The following is a 20,077-nucleotide window of genomic DNA, read 5'->3' on the forward strand; positions in this document are numbered from 1 at the left end:
AGTAAATGATTATTTTTTAGTAACCCACTGCTCGTATAATCCTTCCTTGAATTTGTTTGTATTTTGAACTGACTAAACAATATTGTTTGTTTATTAAGGGTATTCAAAGCCATACCCAGATCAAACATAGCTAGCTAACTTGGTGTTTCAAAGGGTTATTGGTACAGCTATATAAAGATCTGATTTAGCTAATTGGAACTACAGTATTGCAAAGACAAAATAAATATTTAACAAATAAGTATACAGTTTTGTATATTTACACAAAGAAACTGAGGATTTAATTGTTTTTGTCAAATTGAAAAGTGAACATGAATTAATGGACTCTGTGTGTATTCTGCTCAGCAAGTACATTTTTAATAGTTTTTCTCAACAATCTGCAAGCATTGATCTGACAGCTCAACAAACAGAGGCTCTTGCATTGCGGTCTTAATGGCGTCTGCTTTGCTGTCGGCCGCGTCCAAAGAGCTCATCAGCTGACGGAGATGTGGGTTTCGGAGCAGCTCTCTCAGCTCCTCCGACTTGCCTGTGGAGAAGCGTAAACAAATATATTACAGCAAAGACGTCAGAACAACATTTCATACAGTACAATTCATCCACTAATACATGTATTAGTGGAAACTATGGCAGCCAAGTGACTGTTTTTATATACCCAGTAAGTTAACAGGGTTTTAAAAGTTCAGAGTGCAAACTGAAATCTCAACGGCGGTTCGTACCTAATCGCCGTAGCCTCTGAAGTGGTACTTTATCTGTCTGGTCATCATCAAGGAGATCTTCAACGGTCCAGGGATCCTCTGCTGAAACAGACAAATCAAGAGTGTATAATTAAACTGCTGTATTTTATACAGCTCTTCAAACACAAATGTGATATGTAAATGTGATGCCTAAGAGAGAATGAGGAAACGGGTCCCAACGAATAAAGCATATTTCTGTCTGCAATGAACATCTCACCAAACGCGAGTACATTCCTGGGAATTGATGAGAAGGTTCTAGGTATAAACATTGACCATATCCTACCATCACTGTATGCTCCGTTTAGGTCTTGAACGGGAGGAGGGACTGACTGTTTTAGGGGCTGGCAGGTATCTGGGAAAAGGAAACAATGATGGTAGACTCATGTCACAAACAAGTGTGATAACGTATGTTATATACTGTATAGGCATGTGTAAAGTTATTTATGAATGATAGCCACTTCCAAGACTTTAGATACTATAATGGGAAAAACCAACGTTCTTACCATTGGTCTTGTGGGTCTTGTAACAACTGAGAGAGCAGCTGAAAAACAAAGGACGAAAATGAAATATAGATGGAACAGAACATGTCAAATCATAATGCATGTTTTGTAGCTAGCGAGATAATGTAGCTTTAGTAACGGTAGCTAACTAGATTGTGTAGCTTTAGTAGCGATAGCTAACGTTAGCTGTTTTAGAAATCTGCAGCAGAAGCACAAACAAGAATAAATTACACTCACTATCTGATTCTACAGGCCGGACATCGGTATTTGGGTGTCTCTTCACTGCACACATTGCAGATCTGCATTTTGATTGTAATATTTTAAACAAAATAAACAGGGAACGATATTGTCATGCGTCGACTGCTAACTAGCGAGCAGAACGGACACGTGTTTGGGGAAAAGAAAAGAGGCGTGACGTAGTCAGCGGTGAAAGTACCGCCCAGTCGCGCTGGTAACAAGTAGAAGGTAGAGGGGATACCTATTGTAGTCTGTGGCACAGGTCAATGCTTTCAATTGAATCAAATCACATTTTATTTTATTTGTCACACAAGCGCCGAATACTTTACAAGCCCTTAACCAACAATGCCGTTTTAAGAAAAATAAGTTAAGTAAAAAAAAAAAATAGAACAAATAGAAAAAATAATTAAAGAGCAGCAGTAAAACAACAGTATTGAGGCTATATACAAGGAGGGTACCCGTACAGAGTCAATGTGCCGGTTGGACGAGTAATTGAGGTAATATGTACATGTAGATAGAGTTAAAGTGAATATGCATAGATAATAAACAGAGAGTAGCAGCAGTGTAAAATAGAGAGGGGGGAGGGGGACAATGCAAATAGTCTGGGTAGCCATTTGATTAGCTGTTCAGGAGTATTATGGCTAGAAGCTGTTGAGATGCCTTTTGGACCTAGACTTGGCATATGTCTTCCACATTTAACGGCCTTGTGGAGCGATGGGTAACGATGCTTCAAGGGTGGTTGTTGTCGATGTGTGCAGATGGTCCCTGGTTCGAGCCCAGGTTAGGGGCGAGGAGAGGGACAGAAGCTATACTGTTACACTAGGCCAACTGCTACAAGGACAGTTGCACTGGCAAGAAGTGAGCACGACTTAAGAGAGGGAAAAAAGTCTTACTGATGAAGAAGATAAATAGGGGCGGCAGCATAGCCTAGTGGTTAGAGCGTTGGACTAGTAACCGGAAGGTTGCGAGTTCAAACCCCCGAGCTGACAAGGTACAAATCTGTCGTTCTGACCCTGAACAGGCAGTTAACCCACTGTTCCCAGGCCGTCATTGAAAATAAGAATGTGTTCTTAACTGACTTGCCTGGTTAAATAAAGGTAAAAAAAAATTTTTTTAAAAATGAATGAGAAAGAAGTGGAAAGATGGATAGAGAAAGTGAAGAGGCTGAGAGAGGAGATGGAGAGTGAGGTGATATTTGGGATTCATACCAAATTTGTCAGTGATGGGGAGTAGTGAACTACAGTACATGTACACTAAATATAAAATGCAACATGTAAAGGGTTGGTCCCATGTTTCATGAGCTGAATTAAAAGATCCCAGAAATGTTCCATATGCACAAAAAGCTTATTTTTCAAAAAAATTTGTGCACACATTTATTTACATCCCTGTGCTCACTTCTTGCCATCCACCTGACAGGTGTGGCGTATATTGAGACCTTGTGCTGGGGACAATAAAGGCCACTCTAACATGTGCAGTTTTGTGACACAACACAATGCCACAGATGTCTCAAGTTTTGAGGGAGCGTGGAATTGGCATGCTGACTACAGCAATGTCCACCAGAGCTGTTGCCAGATCATTTAATGTTAATTTCTCTACCGTAAGCCGTCTCCAACATCGTTTTAGAGAATTTGGCAGTACGTCCAACCGGCCTCACAAACGCAGACCACGTGTAACCACGCCAACCCAGGACCTCCACATCCAGCCTCTTCACCTGCGAAATCGTCTGATACCAGCCACCTAGAAAGCTCAGGAGTATTTCTGTCTGTTGTAAAGCCCTTTTGAGGGGAAAAACTAATTCTGATAGGCCCACCCACTGGGGAGCCAGGGCCAGCCAATGCCCTCCCAGGCCCACCCAAGGCGGTGCCCCTGCCCAGTCGTGAAATCCATAGATTAGGGCCTAATTTATTTATTTCAACTGACTGATTTCCTAATATGAACTGTAACTAAGTAAAATAATTTAAATAGTTTCCTTTATATTTCTTATTCAGTATAGTTCAACTAGTCATTTAATTACATTTTGCAGTAGCATTGTGGTATGCCTAGTTGAACTAAATTCAAATTGTGATAGTATTTTCAGTAGTTAATACTACTACTGGAACTACACACAACTTTTTTTTGCTAAAATAACAGAAAATATGGGTAAAAAAAAAATAGGCAAGATGTATTTCATAGAGGTATTTAGATCAGATAAATGAGGGTCAACTTCAAACCTCTTTTAAATCGTCATCTCTTTATTCACAACACAGTACTTTTTACACTTTAAAACCAAACAGTATCATAACAGCATAATAGTCCTAGAGATGTCTTCAACCATTTAAAACCATTTTATTCTCGCACACTGCTGTAACTGAAGAGCCGCTAGGTCCAGTAACAGGGGTGCAACATGTGGAAAAGGAGTGCACTCTACACTAACTGCCAAGGTTTGTTTCCTGGCAGGCCAGTCCCAGTCAACTCCTTTCGTTGGGTCATTAGGGTCAGGAAAGGCAAAAATACAAATTTGGACCATGTTCCAGTTCAATCTTCAACTAGGTTTGAGATCTGTATAGAAGGGAGATAAAATAAATAAAATCAACTATAATATAATTTTTTCAAGGTCAACATGAACAACAGTTAGATTTGCTATTGGGTATAAAATGCTGTTGATCCAGAATGTCAAAAACTCCACCCGATGCAATGCACAGGGTTCTTTGTCCCGTCTTAAAATGGCAGTTGTACAAGAACAACAGCGCAGAGGCAAAAAGACACTGAACAGACATGTTTATGCGCAACATTGTTCGCACTAAAATAGCTTAATTTTCATCACATTTTCTATATCTTTCATCGTTCTACAACATTACCTGACACAGAGTCCATCAAGATGTTAAACTTTTGGTTCTCCTGCGTTTGAGTTCACTGTTTTGATATTTTTCAGCAATTTTTCTCTCGTGTCCAGCAGGGATATGGCGATTGGTGTTCAATCCGATTTCTCTCTTGGTTCTACCTTTTCCACCAGCGTGACATGAATATTCGGCTAAATTGTAGTAATCGTATTGGTCGTAGTGTGCTTCTTCGAAAAAAGCAAATCTTTCGATGTCTGTTGCCATAATTTTAGGAGAGGCAAATATTACTAGTACAGTACTCGAATGAAGTCTATCAGCCGTGCAAAAGCTTGAAGTAAACAGATGATGTCACTCACTGTTTATATTCCTAACGTCACATGATCAAGAGACGACTCTGATTGGCCCATGTCAAGATCCCTTCGTTTTACAAGGCGGTGTTCTCCTTGTTTTCTTCTTCTTTGCATGGCAGCAAAGCCACTACACACAACCAGGTTTGGGGAGGTTACTTTCTAAATGTAATCGGTTACAGTTACGAGTTACTTGTCCACATTGTAATCAGTAATGTAACTTTTGGATTACCCAAACTCAGTAATGCAAACCGTTTCCATTCATTTACTTTTACATTACTTTCCCCTTAAGAGGCATTATAAGAAGACAAACATGTATGTTTCCAATTGAACGACATCTATTGCAGGATAAATCAATGTTAAACTTTACATAGCTGGCCATATATGGATGTTACATTTTACTTTATGGGTTGGTTATGTAAGCTTCCTCTAACCCATCACTTTCGACTACATATAATATTACGATTAAATCATATCTTTACATTAAAAACCAAAGTCTTTCAGAATTCCAGTCATTCCAATCTTCAATAATATTGTTTTCCCTGAGCAAAACCCTAAAACGAAGGACCTATTAGCCAGCCCTACTCTGTTGTTTATGATTTTGTTGTCATGGACGACTGATTGGGCTCATTGAGTCGAGTTGAAAAATAAATGCTGCGCTCATGGAACGGCATGCTGTGAGCACCACTGAAAAGTGTTATTTACATGTGAAAAATTAATGCCATATGCTGCATTTGCTATATGCCTATTGCTTACCTTTTAGTTGGGGACATTTTGATATCTTGATAATATGCAGCTGTTTAAAGGACAAATCTAGACATTAAACAATAACAAAAACGGATGCCCCGCCTCTGTTTTGGTAAAACGATGAGGGATGGGCCTGGAGAAATGTAACCACTCTCAGATCAATAGACAGAGCAACTGGACTGACCATCCATCATATCAAAATGATTGTTTTAACCATGTTATGAGGCTATACAGTGTTTGTTTACATTTACAATGTTTACAAACATTGGAGGAAAACAAGCTTATATTTTGGGTTCTCATGGAGTGTGACAGTTGAACTAAGCTCATGAGGCATTTAAAAGTTATGTTCTTCAAGAATGCTGATAATATACAGTACCAGTCAAAAGTTTGGACACACCTACTCATTCCAGGGGTTTTCTTTATGTTTACTATTTTATTTAATCTTTATTTAACTAGAATAATAGTGAAGACATAAAAGCTATGAAATAACACATACGAAATCATGTAGTAACTAAAAAAGTGTTAAACAAATTAAAATATATTTTATATTTGAGATTCTTCAAAGTAGCCACCCTTTTCCTTGATCACAGCTTTGTACACTCTTGGCATTCTCTAAACCAGCTTCATGAGGTAGTCACCTGGAATGCATTTCAATTAACAGGTGTGCCTTGTTAAAAGTTCATTTGTGGAATTTATTTACTTCTTAATCATTTTGAGCCAATCAGTTGTGTTGTGACAAGGTAGGGGTGGTGTACAGAAGATAGCCCTATTTGGTAAAAGACCAAGTCCATATTATGGCAAGAACAGCTCAAATAAGCAAAGAGAAACGACAGTCCATCATTACTTTAAGACATGAAGGTCAGTCAATGTAGAAAATGTCAAGAACTTTTAAAGTTTCCTAAAGTGCAGTTGCAAAAACCATCAAGCTCTATGATGAAACTAGCTCTTATGTGGACAGCCACAGGAAAGGAAGACCCAGAGTTACCTTTCGCTGCACCTGCTATAACACCTGCAAATCTGTGGACGTGAGCAATAAACTTTGATTTGATTTGTAGAGAGACAAACTCCTATGTTTAACTCAGTGTATGTTTCATTAGAAATGATCTCCAACTCTAATATCTAACAGTACACGACTGAGACACTAAGAGGCAGTATGACACCACTGGCAAAAAACCCCAAAACATTTAAAGCTGCTACTCTTGCTCAGAGGCATGAGGGGATTGCCATAAATGTTCATTGAATTTATTTATTTATTTTTGTAATATATTAGATTGGTCTCAGAGTGCAAGGACATAGGGAGCTTCAACTCTTAGATAGAGGTATAGTTTTTATTTATTTGTATCATAGTCCAGAACTAAGTCTAGCTGACCAGCAATGTGATAAATACAAGTCAGACTGTTACAGGTAGGGTATGGAAACATTTGGATGCAAACGTTTATATCTACACAAACATATTTTCTGTATTGGCATTTGGCAGGCCATTGTAATGTAGACGAGGGGTGGCGAGACGGTGACACTTTGGTGACACGCCCCTGCCCTGGTGGTGTGTCACGTTCTGACGCTTTTCCACGTCGCAGTTCTCGTTGTCGCCAATGGTAAGCGGTTGCGTGTACGACTCGAGCAAGGCCGGAGAAAGATGGCGGCGCCCGTCCTGAGAGTGTCCACCCCTCGATGGGAAAGAATAGCCAGGCTCCTTGTTTGCGTCTTGGGTATATTGTTGTCCTTATACGCCTTTCACGTGGAAACGGAAAAGTCTAGAGACACGAATTATCGGGCCATGTGCGACGTGAGCAATTCTATCAGCTGTTCAAAAGTCTTCACCTCCAGGTAATTTTGAATTCACCAGCGGTGCTCTGAATGAGACCGGGCGGTTTTGTGGCATTGTGGGAACGGCTGAGCGAGCTGAACTGTCAAATATATATATATATTTATTATTATTATTTTCTTCCGCATACTCCTCTTCTTTAGTACACTTTGTAATTTATGTATAAAAAAATGCAATGGTTTTCACCCACCCCAAAAAACGTACAAAAGTTACAATCTGATGCTTGCTTACTGTTGATAACAAACTTAGGCTGGTATGTTTGACTGTTTAGAGGCTGGTGTAACGTTAGTTGTTTAGCCAAATTGCTAAAGCTACGCTTACTTATCCACCAGCCAGCAACTAACGCTAGCTAGCTACTAACTGCCTGTTTGTTTGCTAGATGCCAGGAAGTGGGGTTTTCTTTCATTTGCATGGATGCACATTTTTGTTCTTTTAAACTTCTTAACACGTATTGCTTTCATTAGATTGATTACATTAGCCAACTAGCTAGCGAATTACGGCGCCACCGCCGGCAGCAAACTAACATTGGCGAAGGTTAGTCACTAAGCTAGTCCAGCTAACTGGACGAGATCGGAGTAACCATCCATCCAGTTTTATGTAGCTTGTATAAACGTGTGAATCAGCTGTCTAATATAACGTGTAACGCACTAACTAAATTGGTGTGAGAACCTCAAAAGCACCCTCTTTCCAATATCTAAAACTGATTTAACTAGAAACTGTAGGCTACATTTGTATAGGACCATTAACTATATATCAAATATACTTTTTTCTCCCTCCGATTTCTGCCCTCGTTGAGAAGAGTTGAATTGTCAGCTGTAATATGTCATAGACAATATGAACAACCTGTTCCTCAGATTAGGAAATGCAATGTTTATATTGACAAAGCTGAAGTCACATGACCTGTTGGATTTCATCCGCTAGTTCACTTGCCATGTGATCTTGGGGTAGCTACCATGATTATATGACATGCATGCTCCTGTTTTGGTGTTTAATGTAGACAGGCAATGTCAGGTCCCTGGGGGGGGGGGGGTGGTACAATGAAGAGATTTTTCAGACATAATGCTGGAGTCAATGAGAACAACATGTGATGAGACCTTCAGTTTCTTAACCACACTCTGCCTGCCAAAGGCCATCATGATGATGCATTGAACAACACCCACCTGTTAATTTATAGTGGCAAAATATACAGTATTTTTGTCTCGAGGGAGAGCTTCTTTTTTTTTCTATAGCAGAGAGAGAAAAGAGACTGGATGCTTTTGGTCTGTGTGGCATGTCTGTGAACTAAATAGATGAACCCTATAGGAAAGGAGGCCTATATCATTTTTCCATGTAGCATAAAACCGCCCCAATAACCTTGGTTAGCATTCTTGGAAAAAATCATTAGAATGTCTTCTTTAGCAGTCAGTGGCTTGGTCATAGAGGTCTTTTTACGAGTCAGTGTAACCGTCATGACATTTTCCCATTGGATTTGAAAGGCATGGTATCCATATTCCATGTTGATCACACCAGATCAGGCAGCTGGACTTTTCCATGATTTGTATAGGCCTTTTCAGCTGTCCTTCTCCATGGTTGTATACAGTGCATTTGGAAAGTATTCAGACCCCTGGACTTTTTCCCCCACATTTTGTTATGTTACAGCCTTATTCTAAAAAATGGATTCAATTAATATTTTCCCTCATCAATCTACACACACTACGCCGTAATGACATCACACTACGCCGTAATGACACCACACTACCCCGTAATGACACCACACTACGCCGTAATGACATCACACTACCCCGTAATGACACCACACTACGACATCACACCGTAATGACGTAATGACATCACACTACGACACCACACTACGCCGTAATGACATCACACTAATGACACCACACTACGCCGTAATGACATCACACTACGCCGTAATGACACCACACTACGCCGTAATGACACACACACGTAATGACACCACACTACCCCGTAATGACACCACACTACCCCGTAATGACACCACACTACCCCGTAATGACATCACACTACGCCGTAATGACATCACACTACGCCGTAATGACATCACACTACCCCGTAATGACATCACACTACCCCGTAATGACACCACACTACCCCGTAATGACACCACACTACCCCGTAATGACACCACACTACCCCGTAATGACATCACACTACCCCGTAATGACAAAGAGAAAAACAGATTTCTAGACAATTTTGGATGCATAAAAATGTATAAAAAAAACAAATACCTTATTTACTTAAGTATTCAGACCTTTTGCTATGAGACTCAATCAATGTAATGCTCACACAGGTGCACTACCCCTGTTTCCATTGATCATGACAAAGAGAAAAACAGATTTCTGAAATCATAAAAATGTATAAAAAAAACAAATACCTTATTTACTTAAGTATTCAGACCTTTTGCTATGAGACTCAAAATGTAGCTCAGGTGCATCCTGTTTCCATTGATCATCCTTGAAATCTTTCTACAACTTGATTGGAGTCCACCTGTGGTAAATTCAATTGTCTATATAAGGTCCCACAATTGACAGGGCATGTCAGAGCAAACACCAAGCCATGAGGGCGAAGGAATTGTCCGTAGCATTCTGAGACAGGATTGTGTCGAGGCACAGATCTGGGGACAGGTACCAATACATTTCTGCAGCATTGAAGGTCCCCAAGAACATAGTGGCCTCTATCATTCTTAATTGGAAGAAGTTTGGAATCACCAAGACTCTTCTTAGAGCTGGCCGCCCGGCCAAACTGAGCAATCTGGGGAGAAGGGCCTTGGTCAGGGAGGTGACCAAGAACCAGATGGCCACTGGCTGAGCTCTAGAGTTCCACTGTGGGGATGGGAGAACCTTCCAGAAGGACAACCATCTCTGCAGCACCCCACCAATCAGGCCTTTATGGTAGAGCGGCCAAACATAAGCCACTCCTCGGTAAAAGGCACATGACAGTTCGCTTGGAGTTTGCCAAAATGCACCTAAAGGACTCTCAGACCATGAGAAACAAGATTCTCTGGTCTGATTAACTCTTTGGCCTGAATGTCAAGCTTCACGTCTGAAAGACACCTGGCACTGTCCCTACGGTGAAGCATGGTGGTGGCAGCATCATGCTGTGGGGATGTTTTTCAGCGGCAGGGACTGAGAGACTAGTCAGGATGGAGGGAAAGATGAATGGAGCAAAGTACAGAGATCATTGATGAAAACCTGCTCCAGGGTGCTCGGGACAACAGATTGGGGTGAAGGTTCACCTTCCAACAGGACAACGACCCTAAGCACACAACCAAGAGAATGCACAAGTAGCTTCGGGACAAGGAGGGGAGGAGGGGAGGGGAGACGTGTAATCAGGACCGGTGGTTGTTGCGTCGCTCAGGACTTGGTTGTCTTGCTTCTGAGGCCTCTGGAGGTTCCACTAACTAAGGAAACAGGTTCCACTAACTAAGGAAACAGTGGTTCAGTGAAAGCCTGCTTTTACTTTTATGGTTGTAACTTGTAAATGACACTGTTTTGGCTACCTCATTTACAAGTTACAACCATAAAGAGTATAACTTAGTGTTGTAGAGCCGTTAACTTTATGGCTGTAACTTCTAAATGACACCATTTAGGTTACCTAGGTATCACCTTATCACAATCGAGCCCGATAATAGCTTGATCTTCTCGGACATTGCCATTGGTGGACATTGCCGTTGGTGGACATTGCCGTTGGTGGACATTGCCATTGGTGGACATTGCCATTGGTGGACATTGCCATTGGTGGACATTGCCATTGGTGGACATTGCCATTGGTGGACATTGCCATTGGTGGACATTGCCATTGGTGGACATTGCCGTTGGTGGACATTGCCGTTGGTGGACATTGCCATTGGTGGACATTGCCATTGGTGGACATTGCCATTGGTGGACATTGCCATTGGTGGACATTGCCATTGGTGGACATTGCCATTGGTGGACATTGTCATTTGTATTTCAGGTTAATTAAATGTATTTGTCAATGTATCCTTGCAATTCATCAACATCACGATTACCAACAAATTTCCATTTCTTTCTTCCAATTCCTCTCAATGTGTGTAGGTGGGGTCGAGGATTTGGACTGTTGGGCTCGATCTTCGGAAACGACAGTGCAATGAACCAGCCAAACAGTGTCTACGGAATTGTATTTTATGTCTTTCAACTGTTACTAGGTAAGACTGGTTTTCCCACTGCCACAGGCACATGCTATTCAACGTATGGGTAGATGTTAGGTGGCAACCCAGGTTTTTTTTCTGGATCAAAAGAGGGCTTAGGTGGTGGGTGTGACTGGGGGGGGGGGGCGCGCGGTCATCAGCGAGGCTTAATTTCAGAACATTTTAGAGGCCCCCCACTTGACAGTGTAGAGACATTTTAGCATTTTTTAAAGAGAGAGAACATTTTGCAGAGAGAACATTTTGCAGTTTTAAAGCAAATATCATACGACTATGCATTTTGCCATGGCTAATACTGTGTTCTTTTGCTCAAACATAATACAAATTTATATACTGCTAAATTAATTATTTTTGGAATTTTCAATTCTTCTAGTTTTTATTTAGGTGACTGTTAGTTCTCAAAGATTATAAAAAAAAATATATATATATATGTTCATTATCTATTCTACATACTGTTTTTAACTGTGTGATGTTTACACTCAAAACACTGTTCTATCCAGAAAATGAATTAGTTTGGATTTAGGCGAACCGAGAGAGAAAAAACAGTTTAGGCGGCCCGCCAAAGTATAAGAATAGTAGAAAACACCCTGCAAGCCTCCTTGATAGTCACTTGGTGCTATTTGTGCTGACACACATCTGTCAGGCACCCTCTCAGTCTTTACCATATCTGACTGGCCCCTGGCTCAGATGAGGCTAAAGGTCCGAGGCCTGACTGCCCCCTGGCTCAGATGAGGCCTGGCTGGCCCCTGGCTCAGATGAGGCCTGACTGGCCCCTGGCTCAGATGAGGCCTGACTGGCCCCTGGCTCAGATGAGGCCTGACTGGCCCCTGGCTCAGATGAGGCCTGACTGGCCCCTGGCTCAGATGAGGCCTGACTGGCCCCTGGCTCAGATGAGGCCTGACTGGCCCCTGGCTCAGATGAGGCCTGACTGGCCCCTGGCTCAGATGAGGCCTGACTGGCCCCTGGCTCAGATGAGGCCTGACTGGCCCCTGGCTCAGATGAGGCCTGACTGGCCCCTGGCTCAGATGAGGCCTGACTGCCAGCCTGACTGGCCCCTGGCTCAAATGAGGCTAAAGTATACTAGAGGAGTGAAACTAAATGCGTCCCGTCATTGTGTCCTCTCTACTGTGTGTTCACTGTGTGTTCATTGTGTCCTCTCTACTGTGTGTTCACTGTGTATATCATTTTAATTAGAAGTCAAAGGCATTTGGATGCATGCATGATACACTGCTCAAAGAAAATAAAGGGAACACTTAAACAACACAATGTAACTCCAAGTCAATCACACTTCTGTGAAATCAAACTGTCCACTTAGGAAGCAACACTGATTGACAATACATTTCACATGCTGTTGTGCAAATGGAATAGACAACAGGTGGAAAGTATAGGCAATTAGCAAGACACTCCCAATAAAGGAGCGGTTCTGCAGGTGGTGACCACAGACCACTTCTCAGTTCCTATGCTTCCTGGCTGATGTTTTGGTCACTTTTGAATGCTGGCAGTGCTTTCACTCTAGTGGTAGCATGAGACGGAGTCTACAACCCACACAAGTGGCTCAGGTAGTGCAGCTCATCCAGCTGCTATGGTCACCAGTGAGCTGAGATAAGGCGGGGCTTTACCTAAGACTTATAGATGACCTGGAGCCAGTGGGTTTGGCGATGAATATGAAGCGAGGGCCAGCCAAGGAGAGCATACAGGTCACAGTGGTGGATAGTACAGTTGAAGTCATTAAAACTCGTTTTTCAACCACTCCACTAATTTCTTGTTAACAAACTATAGTTCCAACAATTGATTACAGACAGATAACTTATTCACTTTATCACAATTACAGTGGGTCAAAAGTTTACATACACTAAGTTGAAGGTGCCTTTAAAGAGCTTGGAAAATTCCAGAAAATTGTCATGGCTTTAGAAGCTTCTGATAGGCTAATTGATTTAATGTCAGTCAATTGGAGGTGTACCTCTGGATGTATTTCAAGGCCTACCTTCAAACTCAGTGCCTTTTTGCTTGACATCATGGGAAAATCAAAAGAAATCAGCCAAGACCTCAGAAAAAAATTGTAGACCTCCACAAGTCTGGTTCATTCGTGAAAGCAATTTCCAAATGCCTGAAGGTACCACATTCATCTGTACAAACAATAGTACGCAAGTGTAAACAACATGGGACCACGCAGCCGTCATACTGCTCAGGAAGGAGACGCGTTCTGTCTCCTAGAGATGAACATAGTTTGGTGTGAAAAGTGCAAATATATCCCAGAACAACAGCAAAGGACCCTGTGAAGATGCTGGAGGAAACAGGTACAAAAGTATCTATATCCACAGTAAAACGAGTCCTATGTCAACATAACCTGAAAGGCCACCCATCAAGGAAGAAGCCACTGCTCCAAAACCACCATAAAAAAGCCAGACTACGGTTTGCAACTGCACATGTGGACAAGGATGGTACTTTTTGGAGAAATGTCCTCTGGTCTGATGAAACAAAAATATAACTGTTTGGCCATAATGACCATCATGTTTGGAGGAAAAAGGGGGAGGCTTGCAAGCCAAAGAACACCATCCAAACCGTGAAGCACGGGGGTGGCAGCATCATGTTGTAGGGGTGCTTTGCTGCAGGAGGGACTGGTGCACTTCACAAAATAGATGGCATCGTGAGGAAGGACTATTGTGGATATATTGAAGCAACATATGAAGACATCAGTCAGGAAGTTAAAGCTTTGTTGCAAAGGGTTCTTCTAAATGGACAATGACCCCAAGCATACTTCCAAAGTTGTGGCAAAATGGCTTAAGGACAACAAAGTCAAGGTATTGGAGTGGCCATCACAAATATCTGACCTCAATCCTATAGAAAATGTCTGGGCAGAACTGAAAAAAATATGCGAGCAAGGATTTCTACAAACCTGACTCAGTTACACCAGCTTTGTCAGGAGGAATGTTCCAAAATTCACCCAACTTGTTGTGGGAAGCTTGTGGAAGCTACCCACAACATTTGACCTAAGTTAAACAATGTAAAGGCAATGCTAACAAATACTAATTGACTGTTTGTAAACTTCTGACCCACTGGGAATGTGAAAGAAATAAAAGCTGAAATAAATCATTCTACTATTATTCTGACATTTCACTTTCTTAAAATAAAGTGGGGATCCCAACTGACTTAAGACAGGGAATGATTTTTAAAAGGATTAAATGTCAGGGATTGTGAGAAACTGAGTTTAAATGTATTTGGCTAAGGTGCATGTAAACTTCCGACTTGAACTGTAAATGGGGCTTTGGTGACAAAATGGATGGCACTGTGATGGATTACAGCCAATTTGCTGAGTAGAGTGTCGGAGACATCGCCGAAGTCAAGGATCGGTAGGATATTCAGTTTTACGAGGGTTTGTTTGGCAGCATGAGTGAAGGATGCTTTGTTGCGAAATAGTAAGCTGATTCTAGTTTTAATTTTGTAATGGAAATGCTTCATGTGAGTCTGGAAGGAGAGTTTATAGTCTAACCAGACACCTAGGTATTTGTAGTTGTCCACATATTCTAAGTCAGAACCGTAAAGAGTAGTGATGCTGGACGGGCGTGCAGGTGCGGGCAGCGATCAGTTGAAGAGCATGCATTTAGTTTTACTTGCATTTAAGAGCAGTTGGAGGCCACGGAAGGAGTGTTGTATGGCATTGAAGCTCGTCTGGAGGTTAGTTAAAGAAGGGCCAGAAGTATACAGAAGGGTGTCGTCTGCGTAGAGGTGGAGAATCACCAGCAGCAAGAGTGACATCACTGATGTATACAGTGAAAAGAGTCGGCCCGAGAATTGAACCCTGTGGCACCCCCATAGACACTGTCAGAGTTCCGGATAACAGGCCCTCAGATTTGACACACTAAACTCTGTCTGAGAAGTAGTTGGTGAACCTCGCGAGGCAGTCATTTGAGAAACCAAGGCTCTTGAGTCTGCCGATAAGATTGCGGTAATTAAGAATATGGTGATTGACAGAGTTGAAAGCCTTGGCCAGGTCGATTTAGACGGCTGCACAGTATTGGCTTTTGTCGATGGCGGTTATGATATCGTTTAGGACCTTGAGGTGCACCCATGACCAGCTCGGAAACCAGGTTGCATAGTGGAGAAGGTACGGTGGGATTTGAAATGGTCGGTGATCTGTTTGTTAACTTGGCTTTCGAATACTTTAGAAAGGCAGGCTAGGCTAGATATTGGTCTGTAACAGTTTGGGTCTAGAGTGTCTCCCCCTTTGAAGAGGGGGATGACCGAGGCAGCTTTCCAATCTTTAGGGATCTCAGACAATTACGAGAGGTTGAACAGGGTAGTAATAGGGGTTGCAACAATTGCGGCGGATAATGTTAGAAACCGAGGGTCCAGATTGTCTAGCCCAGCTGATTTGTAGGGGTCCAGATGTTGCAGCTCATTCAGAACATCAGCTATCTGGATTTGGGTGAAGGTGAAATGCGGGAGGCTTGGGCAAGTTGCTGTGGGGGGGTGCAGAGCTGTTGACCGGGGTAGGGGTAGCCAGGTGGAAAGCATGGCCAGCTGTAGAAAAATGCTTATTGAAATTCTCAATTGTCCTAGATTTATCGGTGGTGACAGTGTTTCCTATCCTCAGTGCAGTGGGCAGCTGGGAGGAAGTGCTCTTATTCTCCATGGACTTTAGTGTCCCAGAACCTTTTGAAGTTTGTGCTACAGGATGCAAATTTCAGTTAGGTAAGCAAAAGCTAGCTTTTCCAAACTGCCTGTGTATATTAGTTCCTAACTTCCCTTTTAAAGTTGCATATCGCTGGGGCTATTTGACGCTAATGCAGTACGCCACAGGATGTTTTTGTGCTGGTCAAGGGCAGTCAGGTCTGGAGTGAACCAAGGGCTATATCTGTTCCTGGTTCTACATTTTTTGAATGGGGCATGCTTATTTAAGATGGTGAGGAAAGCACTTTTAACCTCTCTGGGATATGTGGGACGGTAGCGTCCCACCTGGCCAACATCCAGTGAAAATGTAGAGCTCCAAATTCAAATACATTTCTATAAAAATTCAGCTTTGATGAAATCACACATTCAATACACCAAATTAAAGCTACAGTTTGTTGTGAATCCAACCAATGTGTCAGATTTCAAAAATGCTTTATGGCGAAAACAAACAATGCTATTATCTGAGGAAAGCACCCCAGTAAACGAAAAGAGAAAAAAGCATATCTCAACCCTGCAGGCGCGACACAAAACGCAGAAATAAAAATATAATTCATGCCTTACCTTTGATGAGCTTCTTCTGTTGGCACTCCAATATGTCCCATAAACATCACAAATGTTCCTTTTGTTCGATTAATTCCGTCGATTATATATCCAAAATGTCCATTTATTTGGCGCGTTTGATCCAGAAAAACACTGGTTCCAACTTGCGCAACGTGACTACAAAATATCTCAAAAGTTACCTGTAAACATTGTCCAAACATTTCAAACTACTTTTGTAATACAACTTTAGGTATTTTTTAATGTAAATAATTAAAATTTAAGACGGGATATACTGTGTTCAATACCGGAGGATAACAAAGTGGAGCGTGCTGTCAGGTCACACACCTCTAACAAAGAGTACACTAGACTCGAGCCTCATTCTGTTACTTCCTCATTTCTCAAAGGAAAAACCTCAACCAATTTCTAAAGACTGTCGACATCCAGTGGAAGCGATAGGAACTGCTGGAAAGTTGATTAGAAATCTGGATTCCCAATGAAAACCCATTAAAAAGAGTGACCCCCCCCAAAAAAAAAAATCTGAACGGTTTGTCCTCGGTTTCGCCTGCCAAATAAGTTCTGTTATACTCACAGACATGATTCAGAGTGTTTTCTATCCAAATCTACTAATAATATGCATATCTTAGCTTCTGGGTCTGAGTAGCAGGCAGTTTACTTTGGCCACGCTTTTCACGCGGACGTGAAAATACTAATAATCCCAAAGAAGTTAAAGAATAACCAGGCATCCTCTACTGACGGAATGAGGTCAATATCCTTCCAGGGTACCCGGGCCAGGTCAAGTAGAAAGGCCTGCTCGCTGAATTGTTTTTGGGAGCCTTTGACAGTGATGAGGGGTGGTCGTTTGACCGCAGACCCATTACGGACGCAGGCAATGAGGCAGTGATCGCTGAGATCCTGGTTGAAGACAACAGAGGTGTATTTAGAGGGCAGGTTGGTCAGGATGATATCTATGAGGGTGCCCGTGTTTACGGATTTAGGGTTGTACCTGGTGGGTTCCTTGATAATTTGTGAGATTGAGGGATCTAGCTTAGATTGTAGGATGGCCGGGGTGTTAAGCATGTCTCAGTTTAGGTCACCTAATAGTACAAACTCTGAAGATAAATGGGGGGCAATTAATTCACATATGGTCTCCAGGGCACAGCTGGGAGCTGAGGGGGGTCTATGACAAGCGGCAACAGTGAGAGACTTATTTCTGTAGAAGCTCAAACTGTTGGGGCACAGACCTGGATAGTATGACAGAACTCTGCAGGTTATCTCTGCAGTAGAATGCAACTCCACCCCGTTTGGCAGTGCTATCTTGGCGTAAAATGTTGTAGTTGGGGATGGAAATTTCATAAGACACGGGATAAGACAAATACACACGTCCTACTGCTACGCCATCTTGGATAGACAAGGTTAGAGCGTTGGACTAGTAACTGGAAGGTTGCAAGATCGAATCCCAGAGGTGACAAGGTAAAAATCTGTTGTTCTGCCCCTGAACAAGGCAGTTAACCCGCTGTTCTTAGGCCGTCATTGAAAATAAGAATTTGTTCTTAACTGACTTGCCTAGTTAAATAAAGGTAAAAAATAAATATATTAAATGTTGGTGTCATTCAAGTAGTAGATAGTCCAGCATGGGTCAATGTTGTTTAGAAAAAGCTTTCCCCAGAGTCCCTCTAAGGGCCCCTTCCATTTACATACATTTTACATTTAAGTCATTTAGCAGACGCTCTTATCCAGAGCGACTTACAAATTGGTGCATTCACCTTATGCACCAGTAAATCATACTGTTCACTCCCCTGACTGGCTGATGTCCTTGTGGCAGGTTGGAGGTTTTGCTGACTGCAATCTAGAGCCACAATCATTAGTGGTCCTTCTGTAGCTCAGTTGGTAGAGCATGGCGCTTGTAACGCTAGGGTAGTGGGTTCGATTCCCGGGACCACCCATACGTAGAATGTATGCACACATGACTGTAAGTCGCTTTGGATAAAAGCGTCTGCTAAATGGCATATTATATTATATAAAACATTTATTTTGTCTGCATATCTAAGCATACCTCTTTAACTGTCTGTATTCTCCAGGCGGATGTTTTTTTGTTTTTTTAAGAAACTATGCTTCTCTGCTAAAATATGAGTGAAATATTAAAATGAATGTGAGTCTTATTCAGTACATTTAATAATTTGTTTATTTAAAAAAAAAAAAAAAAAAAAAAGTCTAACCTTGCCAGCACGCCTTCCAGCAAATCAAGTTAGATAAGCTAGCTACTCTAACATGATTGATAGCTTGAAATGGATTCTTGGTAGGTAGGTTCCAAACCTCATAACTAATTGGGCCAGCTAAACCCAACTTCATAAAATGGGTAGGTGGCTAATAGTGTTACAGAGAAACAACAACAAAACAAATCAAACCTGAGGGGGCACGTGCCCCCTGTGGGCATGACGCTCTGCGGACTGACCCCCCCCCCCTATATTCATTTAGCAGTGGAGGACAGGCACTCACAAAAATATTTTAAAAATGGCATTTTTGGGGTTGTAAAATGTTTTCAGAGTAAAGTTAAGTGACCAAAACCAGGTATAAAGTATGTAGAAAATATACTGGACTCGTATATTTAATATTAGATAATCTTTTTAAGAACGTATAATCACCTAAATGAAAACAACTAGAATCAAAAATGTAAAAAAAAAAATCAACATGGGGGGGCCCCCCCCCATTTTTATTTTTAAGTCACTCAGATGGCATAAGAACGTGACGTAAGGCATGGTGAAATGTGTACAATTGCAGGAAATCAGAATTGCATTTTGTTCCTGTGTCCAGGAGGAGGTCCTTTTAAAAACCATTGGTCGTAGACCGAGCCATTGGCTACGCCCACTACCACGCTAACTTTGCCACCACTGCTGAAATAAATCATAGGACAAGCATTGACTGTACCTACGGGGCCTGGGGCCTACTGACTGTCTGGGCTACGGGGCCTGGGGCCTACTGACTGTCTGGGCTACGGGGCCTACTGACTGTCTGGGCTACGGGGCCTGGGGCCTACTGACTGTCTGGGCTACGGGGCCTACTGACTGTCTGGGCTACGGGGCCTGGGGCCTACTGACTGTCTGTGCTACGGGGCCTGGGGCCTACTGACTGTCTGGGCTACGGGGCCTGGGGCCTGCTGACTGTCTGGGCTACGGGGCCTGGGGCCTACTGACTGTCTGGGCTACGGGGCCTGGGGCCTACTGACTGTCTGGGCTACGGGGCCTGGGGCCTACTGACTGTCTGGGCTACGGGGCCTACTGACTGTCTGGGCTACGGGGCCTACTGACTGTCTGGGCTACGGGGCCTACTGACTGTCTGGGCTACGGGGCCTGGGGCCTACTGACTGTCTGGGCTACGGGGCCTGGGGCCTGCTGACTGTCTGGGCTACGGGGCCTGGGGCCTGCTGACTGTCTGGGATACGGGGCCTGGGGCCTGCTGACTGTCTGGGATACGGGG

The 20,077-nt window shown here is 42.5% G+C and overlaps 2 protein-coding genes and 1 long non-coding RNA gene across 4 annotated transcripts in view; 1 reads left to right on the forward strand and 2 right to left on the reverse strand.

The window, feature by feature from the left end:
- Positions 1-332: 332 nt before the first annotated feature.
- On the reverse strand, positions 333-1,688 carry znhit3 (zinc finger, HIT-type containing 3). 2 transcript variants are annotated; one of them, XM_035779590.2, is made up of 5 exons: positions 1,469-1,688; positions 1,235-1,272; positions 1,015-1,083; positions 714-791; positions 333-523 (listed from the first exon to the last, which is right to left on the reverse strand). In XM_035779590.2, the coding sequence occupies exons 1-5, from the start codon at positions 1,534-1,536 to the stop codon at positions 354-356; spliced, it is 423 nt and encodes a 140-aa protein (XP_035635483.1). In that variant the 5' UTR covers positions 1,537-1,688; the 3' UTR covers positions 333-353. The 2 variants fall into 2 exon arrangements, with proteins under 2 accessions (XP_035635483.1, XP_035635482.1); XM_035779589.2 differs by having other exon boundaries at positions 714-794; positions 1,469-1,686.
- Positions 1,689-3,678: 1,990 nt separating this feature from the next.
- Positions 3,679-5,376, reverse strand: LOC118389753 (uncharacterized). Its single transcript, XR_004826806.2, has 2 exons — positions 4,306-5,376; positions 3,679-4,006 (listed from the first exon to the last, which is right to left on the reverse strand). It is a non-coding gene; the product is annotated as an uncharacterized LOC118389753 (long non-coding RNA).
- Positions 5,377-6,730: 1,354 nt separating this feature from the next.
- LOC118389754 (vitamin K epoxide reductase complex subunit 1-like protein 1) overlaps positions 6,731-20,077 on the forward strand; it is a 38,418-nt gene continuing 25,071 nt past the window's right edge. Inside the window, exons 1-2 of the mRNA XM_052529304.1 lie at positions 6,731-7,208; positions 11,283-11,392. Of these exons, the coding sequence (XP_052385264.1) occupies positions 7,018-7,208; positions 11,283-11,392 (301 nt within the window). The 5' untranslated portion in view covers positions 6,731-7,017. The remainder of the gene's footprint in view (positions 7,209-11,282; positions 11,393-20,077) is intronic.

The sequence above is a fragment of the Oncorhynchus keta genome, chromosome 11, assembly GCF_023373465.1.
Source record: "Oncorhynchus keta strain PuntledgeMale-10-30-2019 chromosome 11, Oket_V2, whole genome shotgun sequence".
Classification (NCBI taxonomy): Eukaryota; Metazoa; Chordata; class Actinopteri; order Salmoniformes; family Salmonidae; genus Oncorhynchus; species Oncorhynchus keta.

Excerpts from the sequence above, each read along its gene's own strand:
- znhit3 (XM_035779589.2), bottom strand. The coding sequence starts at position 1,536 with ATGCAGATCTGCAATGTGTGCAGTGAAGAGACACCCAAATACCGATGT. Across the intron at positions 795-1,014 it reads AAACGGAGCATACAGTGATG|CAGAGGATCCCTGGACCGTT; the intron begins GTAGGATATGGT and ends TGTCTGTTTCAG. Across the intron at positions 524-713 it reads TCAGAGGCTACGGCGATTAG|GCAAGTCGGAGGAGCTGAGA; the intron begins GTACGAACCGCC and ends GCTTCTCCACAG.